Genomic DNA, 26,743 nt, shown 5'->3' on the forward strand with positions numbered 1-26,743 from the left:
ATAAAAATGTATTTGCCAGGTAGGGTTTAAAACATATGTTACAAAATCAGTCAAAGCCAAATTCACATATGATCAGAATAAACAAACATTCCTAAAAATAAAAGACAAGTCAAAGAAACATACCTGGCAAAACTACATGCAATGGCAAGCATGAGAGATCTGTCTTACAGTTTCCTATATTAAAACTACACACATCAATTGTGTGGGATAATCAGACTACAGACTCCATGAACAATGTGTCATATTTCCTTTAATACCCAAACAAGAGAAAACATAAACAAAGGATATTTTGGGAGTGGTTAGGTTTGGAAGTCCTGGAGTCATACTTTATCTGCATTCAGGAGGTAATTTAATGAAGACCCAGGAGGTACAGTAAGCACACCCCAAGCAATGGCCAGAATTGGTTTACATTGTTAAAACTGTATTATCAGATATTATCGGTTGTGGGGATGAGACCATAATACCAGTCGCAGACCTTTTGAATCATGTATGATCAAAAACCTCTTATATTACAGAACAGGACTTCTGTAATATAAGTCAGTACGGCTAGATTTTAGGTGACTGCATAAAATGATCCTTGCACAGTGAGGTGTGTATATGCATGTGGAGAGCGGGCAGATGTGGGTGATAATCCCAGTGCCAGATTTACACTCTCAACAGAATTGAGGTATGCAATGAAAACATGATGAAACTAAAGTACGTTTCTAAATAATACCAATTATCTTATTTTGACTCAAACATTATTGGCTCCTGTAGATGGACATCAGAAAATTCTTTGGACGAAGCAGGGACAGGAAAGCAGAAAGGAGAAATGAGAAGTCTCAGGAAAACCTGTCAAGTCTATGGAATTGCAGAGAACATTTTTGTGTTCTGTAGTATTGTCTTTGGCTGTGTCTCGTTTGGAAGGATGTGTCCTCCAGTGGTCGCATTTGTCAGCCGCATATGTCATCAAGGCTATCTCGTTTCATTTTTCTTTTTTTGGCTATCTTTTTCTTAATTTTTATCTAGTGTCAATGCCTTTATGTATATGCACTTACATTTAAACAATTGTTAACCTTTTTTGCATTACCAATAATAAAAAATTAACGAGACAGCCTCGATAACGTATGCGGCCAACAAATACGACCTCCGGAGGACATATCCTTTCAAACCAGACACAGCCTTTGATTGTGTATGATAAAATTAATACATCTTTTTGGAAATTAATCATTTAATTCACTAGCGCTAGTTTAGGACACTACATAAACAGTTGGCAGTAACAATGGCTGCTGTGTGCTAATTACCTAGCGATTAAAAGGACTACAGTTTGGCTTGTTTTGAGTTGTTGTTGCAAAGAAAACGTAATGAGTTTCAAACATCAGTTAAAACTTATACCAATTATGTTAGCTAGCCAGTTATTAATTTATAGAAACGACACTTCTGTATTTATAAAGTTAGAGATAGCTCAGTTAGTTTCACAAGCTAGCAACCAAACTCAGTTTAGCTACCAACTCTGCCTAGCAACCAATGATTACCTAGCAACCAACTCTCCGCTCTTTCTGAGACCTTTTTGTCCAAAGCCGTTTCATCTGAGGCCGTTTTGCCTGATGTTGGATAATTCAAACCACAGACTTACTTGACAGAGGTTTTCCTGATGTGTAATATAGAAGAATGCAAATGTGCAAGAGAGTTTTCTTTGGTTTTGTTAACGCATATACAGTGTATGCATTTTATTCCATACATGTTTACCTTTCCCAGTAGTTGTTGCAGTGTAGGAATAATGGGTTTAGCAAGGGAAGTTTGTATAGTGCATTGTGTTACACACTTCTTGCAAGGAGGCTTTCAAGAAAGAAACAAAAAGTGATATGAGTAATGGAGGGCCTGTGCCCCAGTAGAGCTTGATGTCTAGCAATGCCCCTGGACTTGTCCCATCACAAAAATTCTAAAAAGTATTTTTTAACAACATATTCGTGAGTTTTAGAAAGAAATATCATTTATATTTATCATTAATAGCACATAAATTCATAAGCACACTTTTGCTGGAACACACACACACACACACACACACACACACAAAAACACTTTTTATGACATATAGTGATTTGTTTATCATTTTCAGCTCATTCTAACAGCTGCCTCCAAGACTATCACAAATCATTTGCTCAGACTCTATTGAATGAATCAGTGTGGTTCATGTCAGTTACTGTCCAATGTGTAGATTTGTCAACATTTGTCAAGCAGAAGAGAAAGAAACCATTACATTATACCAACAAAATGTCACATCTAATTGTGTATCTTATAGACCTTATTCACGCTAGTGTCATCTCTGATTTTTTAATGGGAATGACAATGAGGCTGTGAGGGATCGACTTACCATCTTTTCAATGGGCTGTAGGCTACTGCAGTTTAAAGAGTTGTTGGGCCGTTCCATGGACAAAACAATTGATAACATATCTGTCCAAGAACATTCAGTATACCAGCAACATGAGTTGTGGAAAATCAGATGTGATCTAGGAGCTTTATACAGCTTTATACCGTTTGTGCCATTGAAGAGATGGTAAGTCTATCCCTCACAGCCTCATTGTCTTTCCCATTAAAAATCAAAGATGGCGCCAGTGTGAAAAAGGCCTATGTCTATAGTCATTGTGCCACTATTAACCATTATCACATAGACAACAGTTAATCGGGTTTGTTTTTAGAATATAATTAATGTTTCTTTATTTTCTATATCATAATGTTTATGTGTAATACTGCATATTCAGGTCTCATCCATAGCAAGCCATCTGCCTGCGTTTCTTGAACTAACACACTGGATACTTACAGATAATTATATGATTTTAGCCCTAAGAGATTACATGTCATCCCAAGAACCTCAAGCCAATTAACTAATTGCATTTGGATTTGTGGTAAATTTAAAGTCAGCCTGTGTCACCTCCGGCTTAAGGATAAAATCAGTCTAGGCTTTAATTCAGCTGGTTCTCTTTTGGGCTTCTCCTGAAACACTTTTAGTTAATAAAATTCTAATTTAACCATAAAACTCATGAGTTATTTAAAGTGAACCAGCTATTATAAACATCATTAAACCACACTCTAGTCATTCAGGTCAGTCTGAAACAAATAATGGTCTGTCTTCCTGAAAACAGATTTAAGGCTACATGTAAAATAGGGAAATTTGGTTGTGATTAATAGTGAAGGCAAAATTCAGTTGAACAAATGCAATGTTTTACTTACAGCAGTTATCCTCAATAGGTGAATATTTGAGTCCTCAAGTGTTACAAAAATAGTCATAAATTACCCTAAAAAGTTGTGGAGGTTTAAATATAACTGCTTAACAAGCAGTTAAGTTTACAAATCTCAAAATACACCTCACAAGTCTGTTGCTGATGTTCCATAAACCATAAATTAAAGGCTACAGTCAACTCAAAACATAATATGGTGACACCACTGTCTAGACAATAAGACTGACATGGATCAACCTCACTTGTAATTTTCCAGTCACATAAGAGCAGTCATGCCCACAAGACAATTATTCCATGTGTCTAGAAAAACTTAATCAATTGTTATTTACAGTATTAATTGGTTTTAGACTATTGTTTTTTTGTTTTTGTTTGTTGGGGGGGATTTCAAGTTTTCTTGGGAAACTCCAAACCTATTGGCTATTGATAATATATCTGCTAGGTGAAATTACATTCCTTAAACTTAATTATTACACAGCTATTGGGAATACTCAATTTAGGTATTTGTATTGCGGGTAATCGTTCCTAAATAACCTAACAAACAATAGAAACCGTCAAAAGAATTTCTAATAATTGTAATTATTATAATGGGAATTGTGTTGGTTTTAATGGAAAAAATAATGGTCCCTCTACTGGTAATGTGGTTGCTTCTATTGGTGGCATGTTATGTGGATACCATTAGGGACAGATACATATCTATAATGGAAACCAATACAAACCATAAAATCTTTATAGAATATAGCCCAAAACACACACACACACACAAATGTTGGGTTTTCATGTTTTATGAGGACTCTCTATATAGACGTAATGGTTTTTATACTGTAAAAACTTTATATTCTATCCCCTAACCCCACCCCTAAACCTAACCCTCACAGAAAACTGTCTGCATTTTTATATTTTCAAAAAATATACACACACACACAAACCCGTTAAAATTGTAGTTTTTTTTCTTCAGCAGGGTTATTTCTACAAGGATTTCTACAAGTAAGCTAATACAAACTATAAACTCAAATAAATATTAAATGTCCATTTATTTATATATTTCTTTGCACTCCATGCAGAGTCCTGATTACCCTCAGGGTTTATTTTGCAATAATTTTGGCTGAATGTACATTACCCCTTACTTAACCAATATACCTAACCCCTACAATTTAGCATAATGTAGTGATGTTAAAGGCCTATCTGACTTAACATTAAAAAAGGTATGTTTGTGATGATGGCTTCTTTCAAAAATATAAATAGTGGATTCTTATTTTCACCCTATACTCAAAGACAATAGGTGGCCTGCTGGACATGGCTCGACTTCAAAGACGGCACCAAAAGATCAGTATGTGTTTATCTACCTAAAATATTGTGATTGGCTTGTGATGAAACATTCTCAATCTGAAGTTTCATTCTGAATTTTATAAAAAGGAACTCCCTAAACAACCGTTTCCAGACCTTTACCGAGGAATTATTGAAAAGCCTCCCATGTTGCTGAGTGGGCTTTTTAGTGGATTCATAACCAATCACTATCACTATTATTTTTTTAAATCTTTATCAAGGTATTTATTCAGCATTCTGTAGTGACTAATCCAAACCACATGAGAGATCCTGGCTGAACTACACAAGTTATTTTAGGTGTCTTCCAGGTGTGCTTAGGTGTGTTTGTACACATGGATAGCGGAGACCTCAAGTGATTAAAAAAAAATAACATTTTATTAGTATTTCTAACCAAGTAATAATGAACATAACAGAACAATACAACGATAGCAGAGTATTACATAACTAGACTAAGAAACACACTGTTCATTATTTGTTAGAAAGTAAAATAGCATGTTACAATATGGAATTATTGTCACATTGGAATACATTGAAACTAGAACAGCTGTGACTCTTTTGTAATATTGTGCATTCAGGCCTTTCCATCTATATCTACCCTATTCAATAAATAATGAGTAAGGCCATTACATACTGGGACAAAATGATAAATTAAAGAGAGCACTTGTGTTTTTTTAAATATCTTTAGCCTACTTGCAATTTCTGCATGCTCATAACAACAATGAATCAATCATAATATTCAGTGCTATGCAATACTATTCCATGCATATAAATAAATGCATGACCTCGTAAGAAAACAAAGGGGAAAAATACACTTCAAACAAACATTAAAAATCTAATAGAATTATGAAATTAGAATATTTTGCTGCAAAAAATACATTTGAGTGATTATGTTGTGTATGAGTAATACCAAAACAATACATGAAATCCCTTCATTATAAGAAATTGACTAGATTTACAGTTCTACATGCATAGATCTTTTCTTCTACTTCCCATAGTACTCATTCCTCGTTCCCTACATACTCAAAAGCCATCAACTTATTCTGGGTGCAATTTATATTAGTGGTGGTAAATAATTATAATAATCAGTTAAGGTGCATCCTCAGCTCCCTACTTAAATACATACATGTTACATAAATTGAGTTTAATGTACGCCCACATGCAAGCGATTTCATCTAGAAAATATACTTTGATATACAAATACTTGCTACATACATTATTTTCAGTACATTTATTTAGTGATTCTACTTTCTAGAGCTTCGAATGTTTCATCTTCATAAAAAACAAAAGCCAAATACCGTCCTTGTTGTTTTAACCCAACCACACCCAAGATTCGGTCTGCTCATAATTACTTTCAACAAACACCCAGATCTAATGGCACCCCATACTTCCTTTGACAGTTCAAGGATAAGACGAAACCCAAGAGTTTGTTCACATCAACCCTTATGCTTTCCACAAGTTTCACTTTATAAAGCAAAGACAATGGTCATTGCTACTTGCACAATAAGTTATAAGAAAGAAGTGCTTAAGATAACAAATAAATAGAGAAACATTTAATTAAGCTAGCAATACATAATAGCCAGAGATAATAATAAATAAAGGAACCCAAATCTCAAATTATCCAAATGGAGAGGAAGTTGCCATTTACCATTACACAAACACACAACCTCTCACTGGCAATTCATTGTGAACAATATCACGTCCTTACCATTTATTGTACATTGCGTCATTCTCCGATTGTAAATGTAGAAATATTTCAAAAGAATATCCCTTTCTACAGAACATAATTGAAGTGGCTGTACAGTAAAGCAACCGTTCTTACCGTAATGGTGGTGCCAAACCAGTCACATTTTACATTTAAGGCATTTAGTTGGTGCTCTTATCCAGTGATTTAAAGTGCTTTAGTGTTAATACTATGGGTCCCACTAGTGAAAATGATTTTTGCATTTTTCTAATTTAACACAATGTTTTTCCAACACCAATTATCTTATCAGTTAATATGACCAATCTCGCTGATTTTCTTACACTCAATTAGTGAACTAAAAATGTTTGGTCCAAAACAAAGACCAAAATGGTAAATGGTCTGCATTTGTATAGCACTTTTTTAACCTTAACATTTTTTAAAATGCTTTACACTGTGACTCATTCACCCATTCACACACACACACACACACACACACACACACACACACACACACACACACACACACACACACACACACACACACTCACAAACCAATGATGGCAGAGCTGCCATGCAAGGCACTAGCCAGCCATTGGGAGCAACTTGGGGTTCAGTGTCTTGACGAAGGAAGTCATGTGGGCCAGGAATTGAACCGCCAACCCTACGATTAGTGGCCAACCCACTCTACCACCTGAGACACAACCGCCTGCAAATTATTGACTGTAACGCAAAAGCTTTCAAGCTACATCCACTAAACTCGGCACAGACCTTCAGACTGTTCTGGAATAGTGTGCCCATTTCTAACTGATCAGACTTATGGTTTTTGCACAGTGGATGATAAAAGAAATTTAGATTAAAAGAAATGTTAAAATGGGCCAACAGAATGCTTGTTAATTCAATCTCCAACTGACATATGTTTGCAGCAGGATGGTCTTCTCAAAACACATTCGCAAGGTTTTACAACCTACAGTAGACATAACATCTCTCTTCACAAGTCCTCTCTGTTTAGAGTGCTTGTTATTTCATCTGCCAAACATATGCAGGTCTGCTGCGTCATGTTTCCTCTCTGGAAGGTTATGGTTATGTTAAGTGAGGTGTGATGGGATTCTGTTCCCCATATGCATTAGCATGCTATGTCAAGTATATTGAGTTGTAAGGGAACGTCTCGTTTACGTATGTAACCTCAGTTCCCTGAGACGAAGGGAACGAGATATTGCGAACGCTGGCCACACTGCAAGGCTGCAAGAATGTGCGAGCGATACGCTCCTTGTCCCTCAGTCAGAATATTCTGAGGAATGGTGTTTGTGCACCTGCTTTTATAGCGGACAGATTCATGCCTAAAAGGGCGGGGCTCAAACATCATAGCCAATATTAGAATATTGCCGTTATTGTAGATAAGGTTCAACTAGGTTGTGTGGAAGGACACTCCCCATATGCAATAACACACAATGTGTCGTTCCCTTCGTCTCAGGGAACCGAGGTTACGTACATAACAAAGACGTTTCGAGCCCTTGAAAATCACTGCGGGAAGGTGATGCCACTCGAAAAAAAGTATTTTTCACGAAAAGCCCTTTTACGAGACTATTATTGAACGGTACATTCATACAGTACTTTTATGCTCCCTTTAGAGTGCCCACATCAAGAGATCTGTTCTTCAAAGGGAGAAGGGCATAGAGATGATCACTTTCAACCATCCATCCATCCATCCATTCATCCATCCATCCCATGTGGCCTCAGACTTTTGGACATCACTACAGCATGATTATTAATCTTAACAGATGACAAGCATAAAATGATTCTAGTCTTCTGCTAGTATGACGAGGCAGAAGGTAACAGACCAAGTTCTTAATGTGGAAAGGAGGAAGCGGGGACTGGGTGAACAGTCCACATCAGATATTTATTGCTGTACTTTTCAGTGTCTCACAATAAGACACCGCTTTTCAGCATTCCACAAAAGGTTTGCTTTTTAGCACCCACCACCCTGGCACACAGACACACACAGACTGCTTTGTGCATCTCCCTCTCTTGAACTGTTGCTCCGTCAGTGCTGACATTTATATAATTACCTTGACCTTAAAGTGAGCAAAGATAGAGGGCAATAGTGACAAATACGTCAATTATCCATTCCTGTGCTCTGAGTTTGAATGCAGCATTTAAAGCAGGCTTAGGGAGGTCATACTCCTTCACAGTTTTGGTGTAATCACGTTCTTGGGATATACATTTGTAATTGCCGTATTTGTCATCAGTCATGGCTGGAATGAGGAGGAGGCATTCAGATTGGGTCTGCTGGCATGGGCTGCTCTTGTCCCCATGTAACCACCTGTAAGTGGCATGATTGGAATAGACTGGACAAGAGAGGTAGAATGGTACATCATTGGGCACAGTATGTAGAATTCTTAGTGGAACTGCTGTTAATTGTTGAGAGTCTCGTCTGGATCTTCCCACTAAAAAGAGATTCATTGAAGATTAAATGAATTAAAATAAGAATGTTGTCTTAGTAAAATGGCATATAAAACATTAGCCCAACCCCAATTCTCTATGATATTCTGGTCTCTACATATAGCTCATATCCGTCCTTGAATGCAATATGGGATATATTTGGCTGTTTTATAGCTCATCAGGCAAAAATCGTCAATCCAATTGCTTGTCAAAGAAAAGTTATAGCACACCTGCACTCAGTAGTGTTCAATTGGGGGATAGTTCACCCAAAAATGAAAATTCTCGTATTATTTACTCAACCTCATAATATCCCAGGTGTGCATGACTTTCTCTCTTCACCAGAACATGTTTGAAGAAAAATAGACAAATATCTCATTTTAATCCTTAAAATGCAAGTGAATGGAGATTTCTCATTTGAAGGTCCAAACATCATAGACAGTCAGCATAAACGTCATCAATATGACTCCAGTGGTTAAATTAATGTCTTCTAAAGTGATATGATTACTTTTGGTGCGAAAAGATATCAATATTTAGGTACTTTTTATAATCCAATGTGAAGGTAAGCTTAACGATAGGGTGGAGTACAAGCGACGTAATCTCACGTTCCCCACTTGTTTGAGACATCCAGGATAAGCACACAAATGCACCATTGTGAGTAAATAAACAGCTCATTATAGATCAAAACCAACCAAGATAATGTACAGAGTTCCTCCTTCTCACTTGTAAACAGCGCTGCTCTTCCAGCTGTGATGCACATGCATCAGTTCTTGTGTGTTTCAAATGCCAAAGCGAAAAAAAAAGTATGTAAATATTAATCTTTTTTGCACCAAAACTGTTCATGTCACTTTAGAAGACATGAATTTAACAGCTGGTATCATGTCGATGATGTTTATGCTGACTGTCGGTGATTGTTTTCGTCAAATATATTCTGGTGAAGAAAGAAAGTCACACACACCTGGGGTATCATGATGGTGGGTAAATAATGAGAGAATTAAATTTTGGGGGGTAAAATAACCCTTTAACCATAAGGATTGGCAATAGTAATTGCAATCACCACTAATTACCAACATTTGTCACAACATACCTGAATTCTGTTCACACACATACGTTTCTCCATTAGCAATATTTTGTATTCCTCCTCTGAAAAAATAAAATAAAATATCCCAGACAAATATTACAAAATAAACAATAAAAAAGGACAAATCTAAAAATGAAAGACATGTTTCTGGTTTAATGCATTACTATAATAAAAACATTCATCTATATACAGGATGTATAGAGCATACTTAGTTTGTGCCATGCAACCATGTTCAGTCCAAGCGCAGTATGGATCACGGGAAAGAACACAATCCTGACAGGAAGCATTGTAGTCCTGACATCTCTGCAGGTCAAAAACTGACATCTGGCTAGGATATCCCACAAACAACTTCCTCTGGAGGTAAAAATCAACAGGAGCAGTGAATATGAATACTTTAATACTAATGCAGATAAGGTCTGTAAATCATTAAAAATAACAAGTTAAAAAATCTTGTTTACAATGTGTTAATAGATTGACACGTCTGTTTGATTACCTTTTCAGAGTCTAGTTTCATCGACTGTATTGGTGATGAGCCATTGCATAGGTGTGTCTCAGAAATGATGAATGCTCTTGACTCGTCCTCTAGGATTTTAAGGATCATGCCATTCTCTAAGTGAAAGAGTTGCAAATGTAAATGGTGGTAAAACACAGCCTGTGGTAAACAATAACTGCCCTGAGTGCATTTATTGAAGGCAGATTCAATGTGGATTCAGTGACTTTACAAAGTTAAGTGCATTTATGGAAAACAATATTGCAAAATTTCTGGATTTCTGACATCAGAAACCCAAAATAATTAACATATGATGACCCATTTAGTTTTCAGCAATGCTTCTTCGAAGTTCATAAACTTGGCTCACCCAGTGACAGTGGTTAAGTAAAACGAAGGAAGTAGGATAGATACTAATGGAGTTATTAAATGAAAGTTAAGGAAGACCTTGCTCATCTAATCTGCCAATCAACCTGCATGCTGCTTTGTATATAAACCGCTGCTTCCCTCACTCTATCGTCAGTTTTCTGGCATGTGAATTAAGATAAAACAACACAAGAATTTCACCAAGAATTCAGACTTTGTGCTGTTCTGGCTTTGTGTTGCACCTATCACTGTGGATATCCTTCTACAGAATCCCAGCGATTTAAAACTAGTGGTTGAAATTTATTTTTAAGGTTGCTGATCCTTTCAGTTCGTAACAGTTGGAAGGATGGGGCAACGCAAACTATACTGAACCCGCAGCTTGTGTGCAAACATTCATATATTTCACATGTGAAGAGGGTGTTTACACAGAAGTCTTAAAAGTGAACCAGCAAAAATTCAGCCTGTTTTACTCTGAGAGAGGGGAAATGCTCATAAAATACAAAATTATGTGTTTCGCGTTCAAGACCATGACTAATATATGAAGTTAATCTCAGGGGAAAAAATGTGAGCACAGTGTGAGCATGATGAAACAGCTCGCATGTAAAATGCACACGCGCGAGTTATTTTCTGCACACGCGCAGAACTGTACACACGCACGAGTTCCTTTCTGCTCATGCACGAGTTCCTTTTTGCACAGGCGCGAGTTATTTTCTGCACACACGCACAAGTTATTTTCTGCACACAATTCAGTTTTGACACTCAGGGGCGGGGCCCAATCCTTTCTGTTAACAAATGCTATTGGCTGCTGACCAAATACTGTATTGATTGGCTGCATCTTTTCGAATCTCTTCGAGAACAGACATAAAGTAGGAAGGATGATGCAGTCTAAATTCCTCCTTAATTTCTTGTAGCTGTAATATGTTTTGTGCATACACACACACACACACACACACACACACACACACACACATATACATTTATATATATAAATATAATCAATATAATTCCCCATGGATCCACCCTATGGAATAACAGGTTCATTACAATTAATGTGAAATCATTGTTTAAAAGTGATTGGTATGAGAAGGGTATTGTGTTTGTGAATGATAAATGAGATGATAATGGTAAATATTTGGGACATTTTGCATTTTTGTTCAAGTATAATCTTAACCGCACTTATAGAGAATATAATAAAATGTGTTATTACCGTTAATCCAAAACACATTGATGTATGTGAGAATAAGACATTCACAAACCTTACCAAATTTAGTAATTAATGAATGTAATTGACATTACAGAAAAGGTTATAGCAAATGAATTTATATAACAAAATGTTTTTGGATTATAATAGAGGATTGTTTGTACAAATTCCAAATATGAATAACTTGTCCATAGATAAACCACATTTCAAATTCATCAAATGGCCCATTTCCCCTAAAGTCAAAGAGACTCACTTTAAAATTATTTATAAAATATATCCGGTTGCTGACTTTCTTAGAAAGAGGTTTAAATTGGAAGTAGATCCCTGTTTATTTTGTAAGGCAGCTGATGAGACTCTGGAACACTTGTTCTTTGTATGTCCTATGGCCAAAAGCTTCTGGTCTGATTTACATAATTGTCTGTCATTTAAGATTGATGACATCCCGACGTTTGACTTATCACAAATTCTCTTTTATATGGATCCATAATGTAGATTCATCCCTCTCTGATTTGGTTAATATGATTGTCCTCATGGGTAAATATCATTCATTATAGTAAGTGGAGATATTTGAAGCCTTCTTTTTCATGGTTTATGAACGATTATAAATTGTATTTTCCTCACTGAAATAAGTAATGTCTAGTAAAATTGTAATAAAGATGTGTAGTGATATATCCAGACAATTGTTTCGATAAATATCCACTTGTATACTACGTCTAAAGGATGCTTTTATTAAATTTTTCTCTTTAATATTTAAATGTTTTCTCAAGCCTTTTGATCTCGAGACTTTTTTTTTTTTTAAACCAATACCCCCTTGTTGTTTGCTTTTTGTTGTTCAGTATTGTGTAGGGGACGCTTTTCTTTCATTTACACTGACAATAATTGTATTATTCCAAGTTATGTATATTTCTTATTTCTCCACTAAGAGAGTTTTGTATGTTTTTTCTTGTCAAAAATAAAAAGTTCCCACTTTCTGTCTGTTCTCGTCCAACAACAGCCAATCACGAGAGATTCGAAGAGATGCAGCCAATCAATACAGTATTTGGTCAGCAGCCAATACTATTTGTTAACAGAAAGGATTGGACCCCGCCCCTGAGTGTCAAAACCGACTTGTGAGCAGAAAATAACTCGCGCGTGTGTGGGACTTGTTAATGTGTGTGCACAATCATATTTTTTGTGCTCGAGTTTGTGATTCGCAAGTTCTGCAGGTTTACATTTTACGTGCGAGCTGTGTCATCATGCTCACACTTTTTATATTCACTTGGGCGCTGTGTTTATGCGCTTGCGCTGTTTTGTCCAACTTCTAACGCCATAAAGGTTCCTTCAAAAATACTGTAATGAAAAGAATAAAAATAGTGAGTGATGTAAACTTCAGGACAAAAAACAGAAACAGCAGAAGGAGCCGTTAGATCAAAAGTTTTGTAATTGTGTTTGGTATGAAGGAAGTCACAGCAAACTTCATTATACAGAGATTTCTCACTATATTAATTCATTATGCCATGTGCAGCATAGCGTACCTGTGGCCAACAGCAGAACATTGTGCATGCTTTCATCTGAAGCTTGGACTCTGTCAACAACTATCTTGGTATAGTTGTTATTACTTGTGAAAAACGGCATGTCCTTGTGAATGGGATGAATCCAGCCCTTCATCTCTGGATAGTTCCTAACAATATTGAGGGTAGCACTGGGAATGGACTGGCTGTTTTTCACACACTAGAAAATGGAAGATGGAGTTATATCATATCTAATAAGACAGAGCGAAAGGGAGCATTGTTTGATGTCTGAGGTCTGAGTCTATAAGAATCCCAGCGTCCAAGCCAAAGGGCAAGGTAAAAAGATTGCTCATTTCTTGTAATTAAAATGTTTTTATTAAATCTTACAATAAAAAGAAAAACACACACACACATACATATATATATATATATATATATATATATATATATATATATATATATATACACACAATCAACATTTAAGTTTCTTTAAGACCAAGCCTATACAATTTAGAGGGGGTTCAATAAAATCTATGCAAAATTTTGAATTACATAAGATGCAACCTTGCATCTCTAGATGCAGTCTTGATGTTTTTAAGAATCCTAGTCCACACTCCCACCTCCAATACCAAGTTGAAATCTTTCTCCCATAGTCTATTGAGAGGTGTTAAAGCTCTGTCCCCCAGACTCTGAATTAACAGGGAGTAATACACTGATGCCTCATGACCTTTTCCAAAAGCAGTAATCACGACTCCCAGAGTATCTGCCGCTTTAGGGGGGTGTATGCTACTACCAAAAACAGTACAAAGCAGTTGTAAATACCTATAAAACTGAGATCTGGGGATCCCAAAATGTTAAACCAAAATTTCCAAATGTTTCTTTTTGGATTTGTTGAAATCAGGATTTTGCAAAAGGGATACATTAAACTATATGATTTATTTGTATCTGTATATGGCAGCAATAGGCCAATAGGCAGAATTAACACAAAGAACGTGTAGATTCATTCACAGAACTGTCTCGAATGTGTGATCCTCCACAAAACAAATTCCAACCAATATAAAGCCGTTTATTTTCCTCTGACAAATGTGTTCAGAGAGCCGGCTGTTTATGAGTCCAATGTCTCACGAAAATACTCCACAAAACAAACTCCAGCCAACAGGGGGCATAAGCACTAGGAATGAACAGATTCATCCACAACTGTCCCGAAGCAGTGTTATTCCGCAAAACAAACTCCAACAGCTAGGTGGAACCAGCACAAAAAGAAACAAAACAGGTGTAGCAAAACAATGTTGTCCTAAACGCTGACTTTTTCATTTATTCTAACCATACAAACAGAAAATATAAAAACAGGATGTTTTAAAAACTGATTCATCCAGATATGTATGTTGTTGCTTACTGTTCCCGGTCTTGGGCTGGGTATTGTATTGTCATAACCTCTGAAGGTAGAATTCTCAAACACAGCATCAAGCTCTGCCAAAGAGTATATGCAAACAGCTGTAGAGTTCCTATGGCAAAGGGTCAAAAAACAGGCTGTTAATGTACTAAATGCACATGCATTTGGCAAATAAGAAAATAAGGTGAATTCTGCACTACTAGTGGCACCAAATGGAAGTGCAAAAATAATTGTTTCCTTCCTTTTTAAGAGTGTTGGGGGTGGACTTGGGGTAATACTTGGTTTTGTTCAACAAGGTTTTCAAAAGTTTCAGAAATTTTGTTGATAAAAGTTAGATAACAAGTTAGGTAGAGCACAAACAGATGCTAGTGAGCAGATGGCAAGTTTGCCTGAGGAGATAACAGCAACCGGAGCTTATAATCGATCTACAGCTGTATTTTGCACAGTCGAGTTACTGTCTGTCAAAGTAAACATGACACAATGCGTAATCATATATACAATACTGAGGGAACCTCCATAACTGGAAGTAACTTGGGGGAACTGTTTTCCGTTTAAATCTTAAAAGATAATACAGTCTTTACCAGCTGCTAGAGAAGAGTGCGTACACTCGCGAGTCTCGCCAGTCCTTGGCATGCTGAACATAAACATCTTGCAGACGATTGAAGTACAGTGACTCTCTAGGAATCCCACACACAGGCCGTGCCTTGAGGAAGGAAGTCCAGATGTTTTGGAGTAATTGCTTTGAACCTCCCTCATCAACCTAAAGAGACATTTTTTTTTACGGGTGTACATCTAAGACATATTTGTTCATTATAGTTCATCTGTTCAACAGAGGTCAGCAGGCATGTTACACAACAAGCAATCACATCTATCCGACAAGTCTTGTAATGCAGTTTGTTCCTTGCTTTGGTTTCCTAGCAATTCACATCAACAGAACTTCTGTATCTAACTCTTTGCGGCAAATTTGCATGTGGTATATTAATGCAAAAATGTATATGCAAAAATGCGTATATTTTCTAGCAATAATGGTAGCTGAAATTCATTAAATGATGGATAAGAACAGGCCATATTTCATATGAGCAGAGGAGTCAAGTGCATTTTCTGCTTTTTAAAAAGCAGATTCAGGTGCCTAGAACGCAGTGGTGGAGTGCTGCTGTACAGCCCCCAAAAAAGTCATGCAGATTGTGTTAGTCTGTTGCATCCTTCACAATCAAGTGCTAAATGCTCAAGTGCATTCAGCAAAATATTATTGGGCCGTTTCCTAATTTGTGCTGTTAAGTTTATTGAATTAGGTGTTAAAACAATGCAGACAGCACATGCAAATAAACACACTATAAGCGGGTGCAATTCATTCATCATTCATTCTTTCTAGAGCCTGTTCTGTGTCGTCAGAGTCTCTTTTTCTGCTGCAAGTGCTTCCACACTGGCTCTGCAGAGTTTACAGTCACATAACATTAGTGTTGTCCTTTCCAAAATTGTTTGCAGACAAGCAATAACTGCATAGTGTACATTGTTGAGTTAGATCCCAGGGAGGTTTGTAGTGCTGTTATCTAAAAAGGCTATGAGCCTCTGAGTTTCTCACATTGTGTTTACAGCCTCCTGGATCATTCAAGGTAACCGATCCCTAACAAAAAACTAGTTATCTACAATTTATTTTGATGTATTTATCGTGATCTCACAATCAGTCCATCTGACGCCCCCAAATGCATATTCTCCCGTTGCCACAGCTTGCTCTTAACAATGCCACAAATTGTCGAAATCAGATCTCAACTGTATCAAATCTCAATTGGGAGCACAAAAATACATTCTATCCTAACAATGACTTCCACTCGTCTGATGTATCTAATCATGTATTTCAATCTTGCACTGTGTTTTCTGAGGGCAAAACATACCTTACAAACACGGGCCACACTTGATATCCAAGGATCTGCCTCCGGACTGGTGTCAGAGTTTTTTTCACGAAATAAAATGTAAATCTTCTCATTCATGGGGTCATCAGTACGCTTGGCCAGAAAGCTAGAGATAAACGTAGGTTCTGTTGGGGTAGTAAACAGATGTAAGAGAAACAGAGTGAAATGTAAAGCTGGTTAAAATGTAAATTGACACACTATGGTTTAAATGGTTCTCTTTCTTGTATTTTATCTGTCAAAATGATGGACATTATTTGGATTTAGTTGTCAATGTTTTTAAAATGTAGAAAGTAGTACATAAAATGTTGGTTAATACAATGTCTGAATCAGAACCCACAGAGCATTGAACCCACCATGTATTCGACTAGTTGGCTACTTTGCTGGGGAATTATTTGACTGGTAAAAATGAGAATATGTGCAAGTTCTTGTGATTTTTCATACTTTGTGGGGACCAAATATCTTAATTGAGATGTCTTTATTTGAAATTTGATTAATAAATAAAGCTAAATGCTAAACGTTTTCTTTCTTTTTTTTTTCAAACGCCATTTCCCATAAGACATCTCTGCATCAATTCAAATGTGATCACATTTTCCTCTAACGCAACTGGTCATTCGCAACTGAGACACTGGTTTTAGTCCCCTCAGAAACCAGGAAGTAATTGCCTTCACATAATCATAAGATGAGCACAATCTGGAGTTTGCATTTTCCCTCTAATATTACATTTATACTCCAGTGATGGTTAGGCTTCGGGTTGGGGATGGGGTTTGGGCTAGGGAATATGGTTAATAAAATATGCTAAAAGCAAATCACTTTATAACTCACATTTGTCGCCACTTTGTGAACATTTCACCCAGACACTGGAGCTCACACGTGCACATTTGTTCAAAAACACTTCCAGCTTCATCCACCAGGGGCAGTGATTAGAATTATCAGGAAGCACAGACCAATTTCAGTTCGAGATTGGGGGTGTAACCAGCCTTGTGTGACGATAAGATATGAACACCTTGCTTGCTTTTAATAAATCAAAGAATTTCTTGTGACATTCTGTGTCCGTGTATTCCTTCCCACCGGTGAATTCATCTCCTGATCGAAGACTGACTGCGACGGAGGCAGAATAAAGCATCAGAATAGTTCTGGTTTCAGAAAGTGGGGTATCTTCAGATGGGTAAGATCTTTTTATAATTTATCTGCCTGTCTGCATTGTCATATAATGATTCCAGTTAAACTTTGATTCCTTGTACAGTATCTCTGCGATGGTCAGGATCCGTCCGTGACACAACTGCGGAATGTGTCACTAGTCGTAGAATGATAAATTCACAAAAACCGTGGTCAGATCACACGAGAGGTGAGGATCTTTGATGTTGAAGACTGTTGAATGGGCCAGTCCTGTGGATAAAGTGCAGTGGATTCCACAAAGTTTCACTGCCGCATTCACTCTACGTAATAGGAATGAACTTTGATGAAATCAGAGAATTGTTCATACCAAAAACCAAAACAAGTTTTGTTGTTTGAACAAAATGGGACAAACGATAAGTAGACCAATATGAGGCGAAACGCCCATACATTGGATGTTTAGAAATAACAAAGGTTTCGGAACCGAACCGTTTGTCAGTAACCTTGCCGAATGGTTGGAGGGAAAAACGCAATTAGATCTGTTTCCACGAGAGGGGTCTTTCAAAAAGATATACATACTTACCCATTTGTTCCAAACCAGTAGGTCCTAGTGAAGTGTCTGAAACCAAGCTAAGTGAGCCCAAGTATCTGGGTCCAACAAAGATTCTGGCGGTAACCAAGACGTGGGTACTGACAGATCTGCAACCACAGTGGATAAACGCAAGCCACATGAAGCCTGCACCTGAGGAGAGTCTGACTATTTCAAAAGCGAACGGTGAAAGCACTGGAGGAGCTGAACACGCAGCACCAGTGCCTAACCGGGAACTTGAGGATTAGAAGGGATGAAGAATGAAGTTCTTCATTATATTGTTCTGTCTTATGACAGTAGTCGATACTCATATCTAGCGGTAATGACACATGGATAGATAATGGTGATGCACCGCATTCCTATGCTACCAATTTGTGGTGGAAAGCAGCTAACTTTACGGCCAACAAACACGAGAAAATAAAGGTAGTTTTATGTATGCAAGCATATGCTGCATAGTGCATCTACACCAGCGGTGTGGATAGGTAGATGTGCCATGGTAGAATTAAGTGACCACACCATGGTGGTCTGAGCTATTGAGAAAACGACAAACAGAAGAAGTAGTCCAAGTCAACCCAATACCACACTGAGAGTACACAGATTATGGACAGGAACAGAGAAATTCTTTGGAGCACTTTTCCCACAAGTGGGTGTTGCAGTAATACAGAAAGAAGTTGAAATAACTAGATATGAACTGATATCAACTGATATTCATACATTTTACATAAACAATGATTGATGCAGTACACCAAGAATGAAAAGGCCAAAGATAAACAGTGCTACATAACAGACTGGTCCTTGACCAATTAATAGCTGCCAGTGGAGGAGTATGTGTTATTGTGGAACGAGTTGCTGTACTTTCATTCCAGAAAACAATGAAGATGGACATGCCATAGAAATGGGCCTGAAAAACATAGATAACGGCTGACTTGACAGCAAGAGAAACTGTAGATGATGTCAAATACTTATTTACATGATTAAATGGTTGACATTTTTAAATTTTTTTTAATGCTTTAATACCTATAGGAGTAATTTTACTTGTTATAGCATTACTGATTTGTTGTGTGATTCCATGTGCTAAAGCATTGGTCAGTAGGACTATTGATAATACTTTGATTGCTAATTACGCTCTGATAAACATTGAAAATGCTGATAGAAATGGTTATGGGACACATTGGAAGGAATATGATGATAATGAGTAAAAGATAGAATGTAAACAGGATGTGATTTCTGAATAGCCATCTGAGGCACTTGTCTCTTTGAGACAAGGGCAATGTGTGAAATAGGCCTGTGATGGAACATTGTGACCTTTTTTGGCTGATGCTTGCTTATCTGCTTTTATGTTTTCGGCACTGTCCTGAGCACAAAATTTACTTAACAAGAATCTACTTCTGTATGAAAGAGGAACAACCTCATATATGGAGGGTTTGAGGTTGGGGTTGTGGATTGTAACCAGCCTTGTGTGACGAGAACCATATAAACCCCTTGCTAGCTTTTAATAAATCGAAGAACTGCTTGTGACATTCTGTGTGCGTGTATTCCTTCCCATGGAGTACTTCAAAGAGTGACTGCGAGGAAGGCAGAATAAAGTGTCAGAATCATTTTTTATTAACAGTAGTATTCATGAATGAATGATATACTGTATACAATCAATATAAGTCCAAGGGATGTCCTCCTCATTAGACAGCAATGCAAGCATGTGCATGTGGGTGTGTGTTTCAACCAACCTGAGACCCATTGATCATACATCCACAAACTTTTTCGACTGCCAGCTTTTCTACGAAACTGTAGCAGGGTACCATCACTGTACAGAGGAGCTGCGGCATAAAGGTCTCCATCTGAACATATAAAACACTACAATTCAGTTAACAAGTCCATTCTCTTGCTCACTCAAATATGCATCATAAGCAATTAAAGCCTAATGTAACAATGTTCTTCCTGTGCAGGAAAGGAAAACTCTCCACGCACTTACAAAATAATAAATGGAAGCTTAGGTTTTAGAATTATGATCTCCAGCTCATTCACAAAGTCTAAACAGATCAGAGCATTAAGCTGATTGTGCCTCCAATGTACCTGCCATCAGGGATAAGGAGTTTTGTGTATATGTGTGAGGTGAGATCCCTGTGCCTTCTATAACCTCATTAGAATGATTGCTTTCTCTGGGATACTGTGGAAAGAAGGGGGCAGACAAATAATCATTGATCAGTAACAAACAGATTTATAAAGGGTAGTTTTTTCTTTTTCTCATAAGGCCAGACTTTCCACTGTCTGGAAATATCAGGGAAATTTACCAGCCTGTAAAATTCATGGACATTAACAAAATTCCAAAAAGTCATAAAAAGTCATGGAAATTTCCATTCTAAATATATATAGAGATTTTGTATTATTTTTTATTTCTATGCTTGGCTTTATTATGTGGCTTTTTTATTAATATTGGCTTTTTTTTTTTGTGAGGCCAACCCCTATTAAATAATTTAAAATATCTTTACCTACAAAAATGCAGTTGTTACACTTGGGACATTTGCCCTAGCGGCAAATAGAGGTCGCTAGGTTAAGTTTAAGACTTTTAGTTTTAAGTTCTGTGTATTCCTTGTCTTGTCATGTGATATCCTGTTACTCTTATGTTTATGTGTCTTGTTCTCATTGGTTTATTGTTTTTAACTTATCAGTTCTTTTTTGCCATTGATTGTCTTTGTCATGTGTTTCCATTGTCTGTGTATATATTGTCCTCCTGTCATCCTGTGAAGCCTCGTCCGTCCCAGAGCCGGTGTCTGAAGCCTCGTCCATCCCAAAGCCAGTGCCTGAATCCTCTTCATCCCAGAGCCTGCGCCTGAAGCCTCGTCCATCCCAGAGCCGGCGTCTGAAGCCTCGTCCATCCCAGAGCCAGTGCCTGAATCCTCTTCATCCCAGAACCGGCGCCTGAAGCCTCGACCATCCCAGAGCCGGCGCCTGAAGCCTCGTCCATCCCAGAGCCGGCGTCTGAAGCCTCGTCCGTCCCAGAGCCAGTGCCTGAAGCCTTGCCCTTCCCAGTGCCAGCATCTTTGGCTACTGAGGTAATTCCCACAGCAGTGCCGCTGGCCATCCGGAAGAGGAGAATGGCTCCTGCTCAACTGTCACTGCCAGCACTACCGGCCATGGAGGCCATTTCCCAGTCGCTGCCGGCTACTAGATGTCACTAGTTTAAGTTTATCAAACCTTGTCATGTTCATGTGTCTTGTGTTGTTATTAGTTAAGTCTTGTCATTGGTTGTCTTTGTCATGTGTTTCCCTTGTCTGTGTATATATTGCCTTCGTGTTCTCTGTTGTTAAGCCTGTATGGATGTTTGGTTTGTTCGGTTATGTTTTCAGTTACGTGTGTTTAGTTTTCTGAGTTTTATGTATAAAAGCCTACCCGTAGATCCTCCTTCTCATGCCTCGTTCCTACAGGTGTTAAACAGTAAATATATAGCAGAGACTATGTCAGAAATGCTATGAGTTATATACTTTTATAGTTTTTACCAGTTTCCAACACTTTGGATCTTCTCCATTTGTCCCACATACAAATGTAAAATCTTGAAATCTTTCAATTACGGTCACCACATTTTCACAAGAACACTGTATGGATGGAAAAACAGTAAGATTGTGAAACAACCAAAATGCCATATATTCTTTTTATCACTTTTTAATAGAATTACAAAACTTACCCCACCACATGATTTTGGTAATTCTGGATTCAGAGTAAAGATCTACAAAAATAAAAAGATTAAAACAACTTTCAAATACCTCTTACAGCTTACAACATACAGTAATTTGTGCTTTTGTATCATTTTGTGTCACTCTATCAGTCGGGATTTGGTCGTCATCATTGTCCCATATCTGTCTTGACCCTTGAGTTTCATTGTCTGTCTTTGTGTGAGCGCGCGGTTTCGGTTTTATTCCCTGCTGTGCGCTCTTCGGTCGGTCTTGTTTGGTGGCTGGAGAATGGTGTCTGGGTCCTGACTTTCTGTCTGGTTTGGGTTCGGTCTGTGCCAGGATCCAGACACTCATGCTTAATGTCTGTCTGTTATTGACATAGGTGCACCATGATTACGTCATCATGGCAGCATACACTCACATAAATAATTTGTCTCTCTCTCATGAACAGGGATGCATCGCGCTCGCGTTGTGCGCCCGGGCCGCGACCTGTCATCATGTTGTGCTGAGGTTCGGTCACTTCAGTATAAGGTGTTGAGTGTGTTTGTGGCCGAACTTCAGCACAACATGATGACATGTTTGCCGTTGCTATGCATTCTCTCCTTTTGTTTATCAGTTGGCATGGCAGTATATTGCCTTTATTATCAAGCGATGTGCACTCATACATTCAGTGTTTTATTGTCTTGTGAGAGCACGTGGCTTTGTTTTGTTTCTGTATTGCCACTTGTCTCTCTGTCTTATTAAACTGTTGATTCTCTCCCTATTTTAATTTCCTTGTGTTTGCTGTACAGGGCCAGTTCGTCTTGTTTCCAGTCTTGCGTGTTCCAGTCGGTCCCTTGATTATATTTCCTTTGTTTTTTCCCCCTTTTGTGTTTTAGTTTTTGTATTAAATAAACCATTATTTTAGTCTCTCTGATCGTCATATTTTGGTTATGGACAAGTCAAGAGTTATTTTCAAATTCACAATGTCTATCATAACGATGATCTGAGTAAAAAAAATGTATATGCAATATAATATAAAAGCTTTAGATAATGTTTCACACTAATCGATGACAACATTAATGTTTAGCACAACCATAGCAACATTTGAACCTGCTGACTGCAATAAATCTTTTATGAATACATCAATTTTATGTTATTCATCATTTGCCTTTCTAATATCCTGTTAACTGCTTTTGTTGGCTAAGGCTTTAAATAGCTTCTAGTGACAGATCCCTTTGTTAGAATTTCAAGGTCTGAGGCAGCTGTCTGTGAGCGTGACTGTTTGTATAGGATACTGTTCCTAAAGTCTATCCACATAAATAATTTAACATTGGTTCACCCTACTAAATACAGTCACAACCAAAAGTATGATCTTTTAATTTTAGTCTTAAGCAATCTGGGTTTAAAATGGCAGGTTAAGAACATTTTATGGTCAACAATGAGTTATATATCCAACCTTATATAATATGCAACATATATTTTTTTCATCCCAACTCTGAAATATTCTTGCATAGAATTGTAAAAGAAAGATTCAAATATGTGCTATTTAATGCCTGTAGGACTGTATATTAAAAAGTATTCATTTAAATATATATTAAATGATCATTTCCTTATAAATGAACAGCTCCTATTCAAAAATTACCTCCAAAATCTGAATACTATCAACATCAACTTGAAGAACAACATTTGCTCCTCCGATCAATAGACTCTTTGATGCTTCTTGATGAAACAGGACTGTATGGCTATAAGTTCTGTTGTAAAACAGTTGAGCGTCATCTGGGGGAGAAATAAATAAACACTGTAAATTTTTACCTTAAGGAGCTATTTCTACCTCAACCCTTAAAAATGTGCTTTGTTGGTGTAACTAATGTATCTGGGTAAATTTAGTGATTAATATATATATATATATATAAATTGAATAAAATCTGTTAATTTAGACGTTACTGTCACGATCCCCTGTTCTCTGCTCCGTGTTTCACTTGTCATAAACTACACTTCCCATAATTCCCTGCCCTCATCATTGCAGTCAGTCATTGTTCTCACCTGCATGTCTTTTAGTCATCATTGTCCTTGTGTATTTAAACCCTGTTGTTTCTCCTTTCGTAGTCGCTTGCTGTATGTGAATGTAAATGTCTATATCTTGTAGATTCTGGTCTGTGTTCCTGCCTGAGCCCGTCGTGGAAGTTTTCCCTTGTTTATATATTTTGTTTCCCCTCGTGGATGTTTTGTTTGTTCCAGTCTTGTTTGTCTTGTTATTTTCAATAAACCGCATTTAGATCCCCACTCCTCGTCTGCCTTCGTAACAGAACGACCGACCCATAATGGATCTAGCGGTTCAACAGGCGAACTATAGACTGCTCTACCTCAAGCAAGAGGACCGTCCTGTGGAGGATCACATTTGCGACTTTCTGGAGCTGGCAAATGTAACAGACTTCCCAGAATACTCCCTGGTGGTGTTCTTCAGGGCAAATCTCCACAGTTCGCTAAAGGAGCTGTTGCCACCAGCGACTCGTCACTGGACGCTCCTCAACTTTGTGGAAGAGACGCTAGTTTGCGGCTCGCCATTCATTGTGGGCGTAGTAGAAGAGGGCCTTACCTCTCCTCCCACAGTGGTCACCCCCCAGCCTTCCATGGCTTGTCCCTTCATGCCTGCCACGGCCAGCGAGCCAAAGCCCACGCCTGCCACGGCCAAAGAGCCAGCGTTGCCAGCTTCATCTGCCCGGAGGAGGAGAAGAGGAAAGGCTTCTGCTCCCCAGTCTCCGCCTGCCACAGCCAGCGAGCCAGAGCCCACGCCTGCCACGGCCAGCGAACCAGAGCTCACGCATGCCTCCCAGGCCTCCTGAACCTGTCCCATGGCCGACCCCCAGGCCTCCGGACCCACTCCCTGTCCTGTGGCCGGCTCCCAGGCCTCCTGAACATGTCCCTGTCCTGTGGCCAACCCTCAGGCCTCCTGAACATGTCCCTGTCCTGTGGCCAACCCTCAGGCCTCCTGACCCAGTCCCTGTCCTGTGGCCACCTCCCAGGCCTCCTGACCCAGTCCCTGTCCTGTGGCCACCTCCCAGTCCTCCTGACCCAGCCCCTGTCCTGTGGCCACCTCCCAGGCCTCCGGACCCAGACCCCATCTTGTGGCCCTCTTGGACTGTCTGTTTGCCCCTTGTGCCCTCCTTGGTCTGCCTGCCTTTTTTTTTGTCTGGGTATTTTTATTTTTAGGAGTGTACGAAATCTGCTCCTTAGAGGGGGAGTTATGTCACAATCCACGATTGTCTGCCCCGTGTTTCACTTGTCATAAACTACACTTCCGATAATTCCCTGCCCTCATCATTGCAGTCAGTCATTGTTCTCACCTCCATGTCGTTTAGTCATCATTGTCCTTGTGTATTTAAACCCTGTTGTTTCTCCATTCGTAGTCAGTCGTTGTATGTGAATGTAAATGTCTATATCTTGTAGATTCTGGTCTGTGTTCCTGCCTGAGCCCGTCGTGGATGTTTTCCCTTGTTTATATCTTTTGTTTCCCCTTGTGGATGTTTTGTTTGTTCCAGTCTTGCTTGTCTTGTTATTTTCAATAAACCGCATGATCCCCACTCCTTGTCTGCCTTTGTAACAGTTACCATATGGACCATTTTTCTAGTGTAGTTAAGTTATACATAAGTAAGATATAACCAGGGTTGGGGAGTAACAGAATACATGTAACAGGATTCCTTATTTAAATAATTGGTAATTAGAATACAGTTACATTCAAAAGGTATTTTGATTACTGAAGAGATTACTTTGCATTTTATTGTAATTTGTTAATGTTTAGACTGTTCAGTTGGAAAACATTTATCCATTTAAAAGATGTAATCTGAGGAGCTTTCGAACAGAGGTGATATGCGTTACATTCATACAAGTTCATACTGTTGTGAGTAAAAAGGTGGATATGACGTCTTTGAGGAATTTTTCCTTGGGAGCTTAAAAGAGGAGCTACATCAAGTTTCTACAGCTTAACAAGAAAACAGTTAGAAACGCTTTGACCGATGAAACGTAAATCCAATAAATACACCAAGTTTTTTAGGGTATTTTTTTTAAAAGAATTGCTAATGTAGCCTTTAACATCATATAGACAGGGTTGGGATTGTTACTTTTGAAATGTATTCCACTTCAGATTACAGAATACATGCTGTAAAATGTCATTTGTAATGTATTCCATTAAATTACTCAAGGTCAGTATCGTACAATTTTTTTTTCACTTGTTTTGACTATAAAAACTTTGCCAGTACAGAAAGACAAAATACACATGTTAAAAATACATTCTCTGAAAAACATAAATATCTTAAGTGTTGTTTCTAAAACCAGATCAATCAAATGTTTACAGGAAAAAAATACACATATATACTTTTTAAAAGTAACCCTCCCAACCCTGGATATAAATAATGATTATGTTCTAAAATCACAGACACATACAATAAATGGCCATTTAGATATTGCCTCGTTTACATATTAGGCTATTTTAATAAATTTGTCTACTTTACACAACATTCATGCATTCTAGAATAAAATAGAATATGTTTACATAGGGTAAAAATGTTGCAATTAAACAACTTTTTATCTAGCTCTGTCTTACCTTGTCTCAAAGTTAATCTGGGATTAGAGGAAACTTTAGAGCAAAAAACAAATTGAAAGCAAGCACCATAAATTAACCAATGATACGCCAAATTCCCTTTGAAATCGACAGAAAAGAGTTGCCTTTTTACATGCATGGTCCTCATGAGTCTTTTACATAGATAGCACATCCCATTGCGTGTGTGTTCGTAAGTGTTGAACTCAAG

At 37.9% G+C, this 26,743-nt stretch overlaps 1 protein-coding gene across 1 annotated transcript; it reads right to left on the bottom strand.

The window, feature by feature from the left end:
* Positions 1-7,872: 7,872 nt before the first annotated feature.
* LOC127640705 (semaphorin-7A-like) lies at positions 7,873-26,674 on the bottom strand. Its single transcript, XM_052123404.1, has 14 exons — positions 26,539-26,674; positions 23,581-23,714; positions 21,968-22,009; positions 21,783-21,878; positions 20,359-20,452; positions 20,013-20,123; positions 16,569-16,711; positions 15,258-15,436; positions 14,680-14,788; positions 13,308-13,503; positions 10,233-10,348; positions 9,948-10,093; positions 9,746-9,801; positions 7,873-8,666 (listed from the first exon to the last, which is right to left on the bottom strand). The coding sequence occupies exons 1-14, from the start codon at positions 26,672-26,674 to the stop codon at positions 8,296-8,298; spliced, it is 1,929 nt and encodes a 642-aa protein (XP_051979364.1). The 3' UTR covers positions 7,873-8,295.
* Between the last annotated feature and the right edge of the window lie 69 nt (positions 26,675-26,743).

The sequence above is a fragment of the Xyrauchen texanus genome, chromosome 49 (genome assembly GCF_025860055.1).
Source record: "Xyrauchen texanus isolate HMW12.3.18 chromosome 49, RBS_HiC_50CHRs, whole genome shotgun sequence".
Taxonomy (NCBI): domain Eukaryota; kingdom Metazoa; phylum Chordata; class Actinopteri; order Cypriniformes; family Catostomidae; genus Xyrauchen; species Xyrauchen texanus.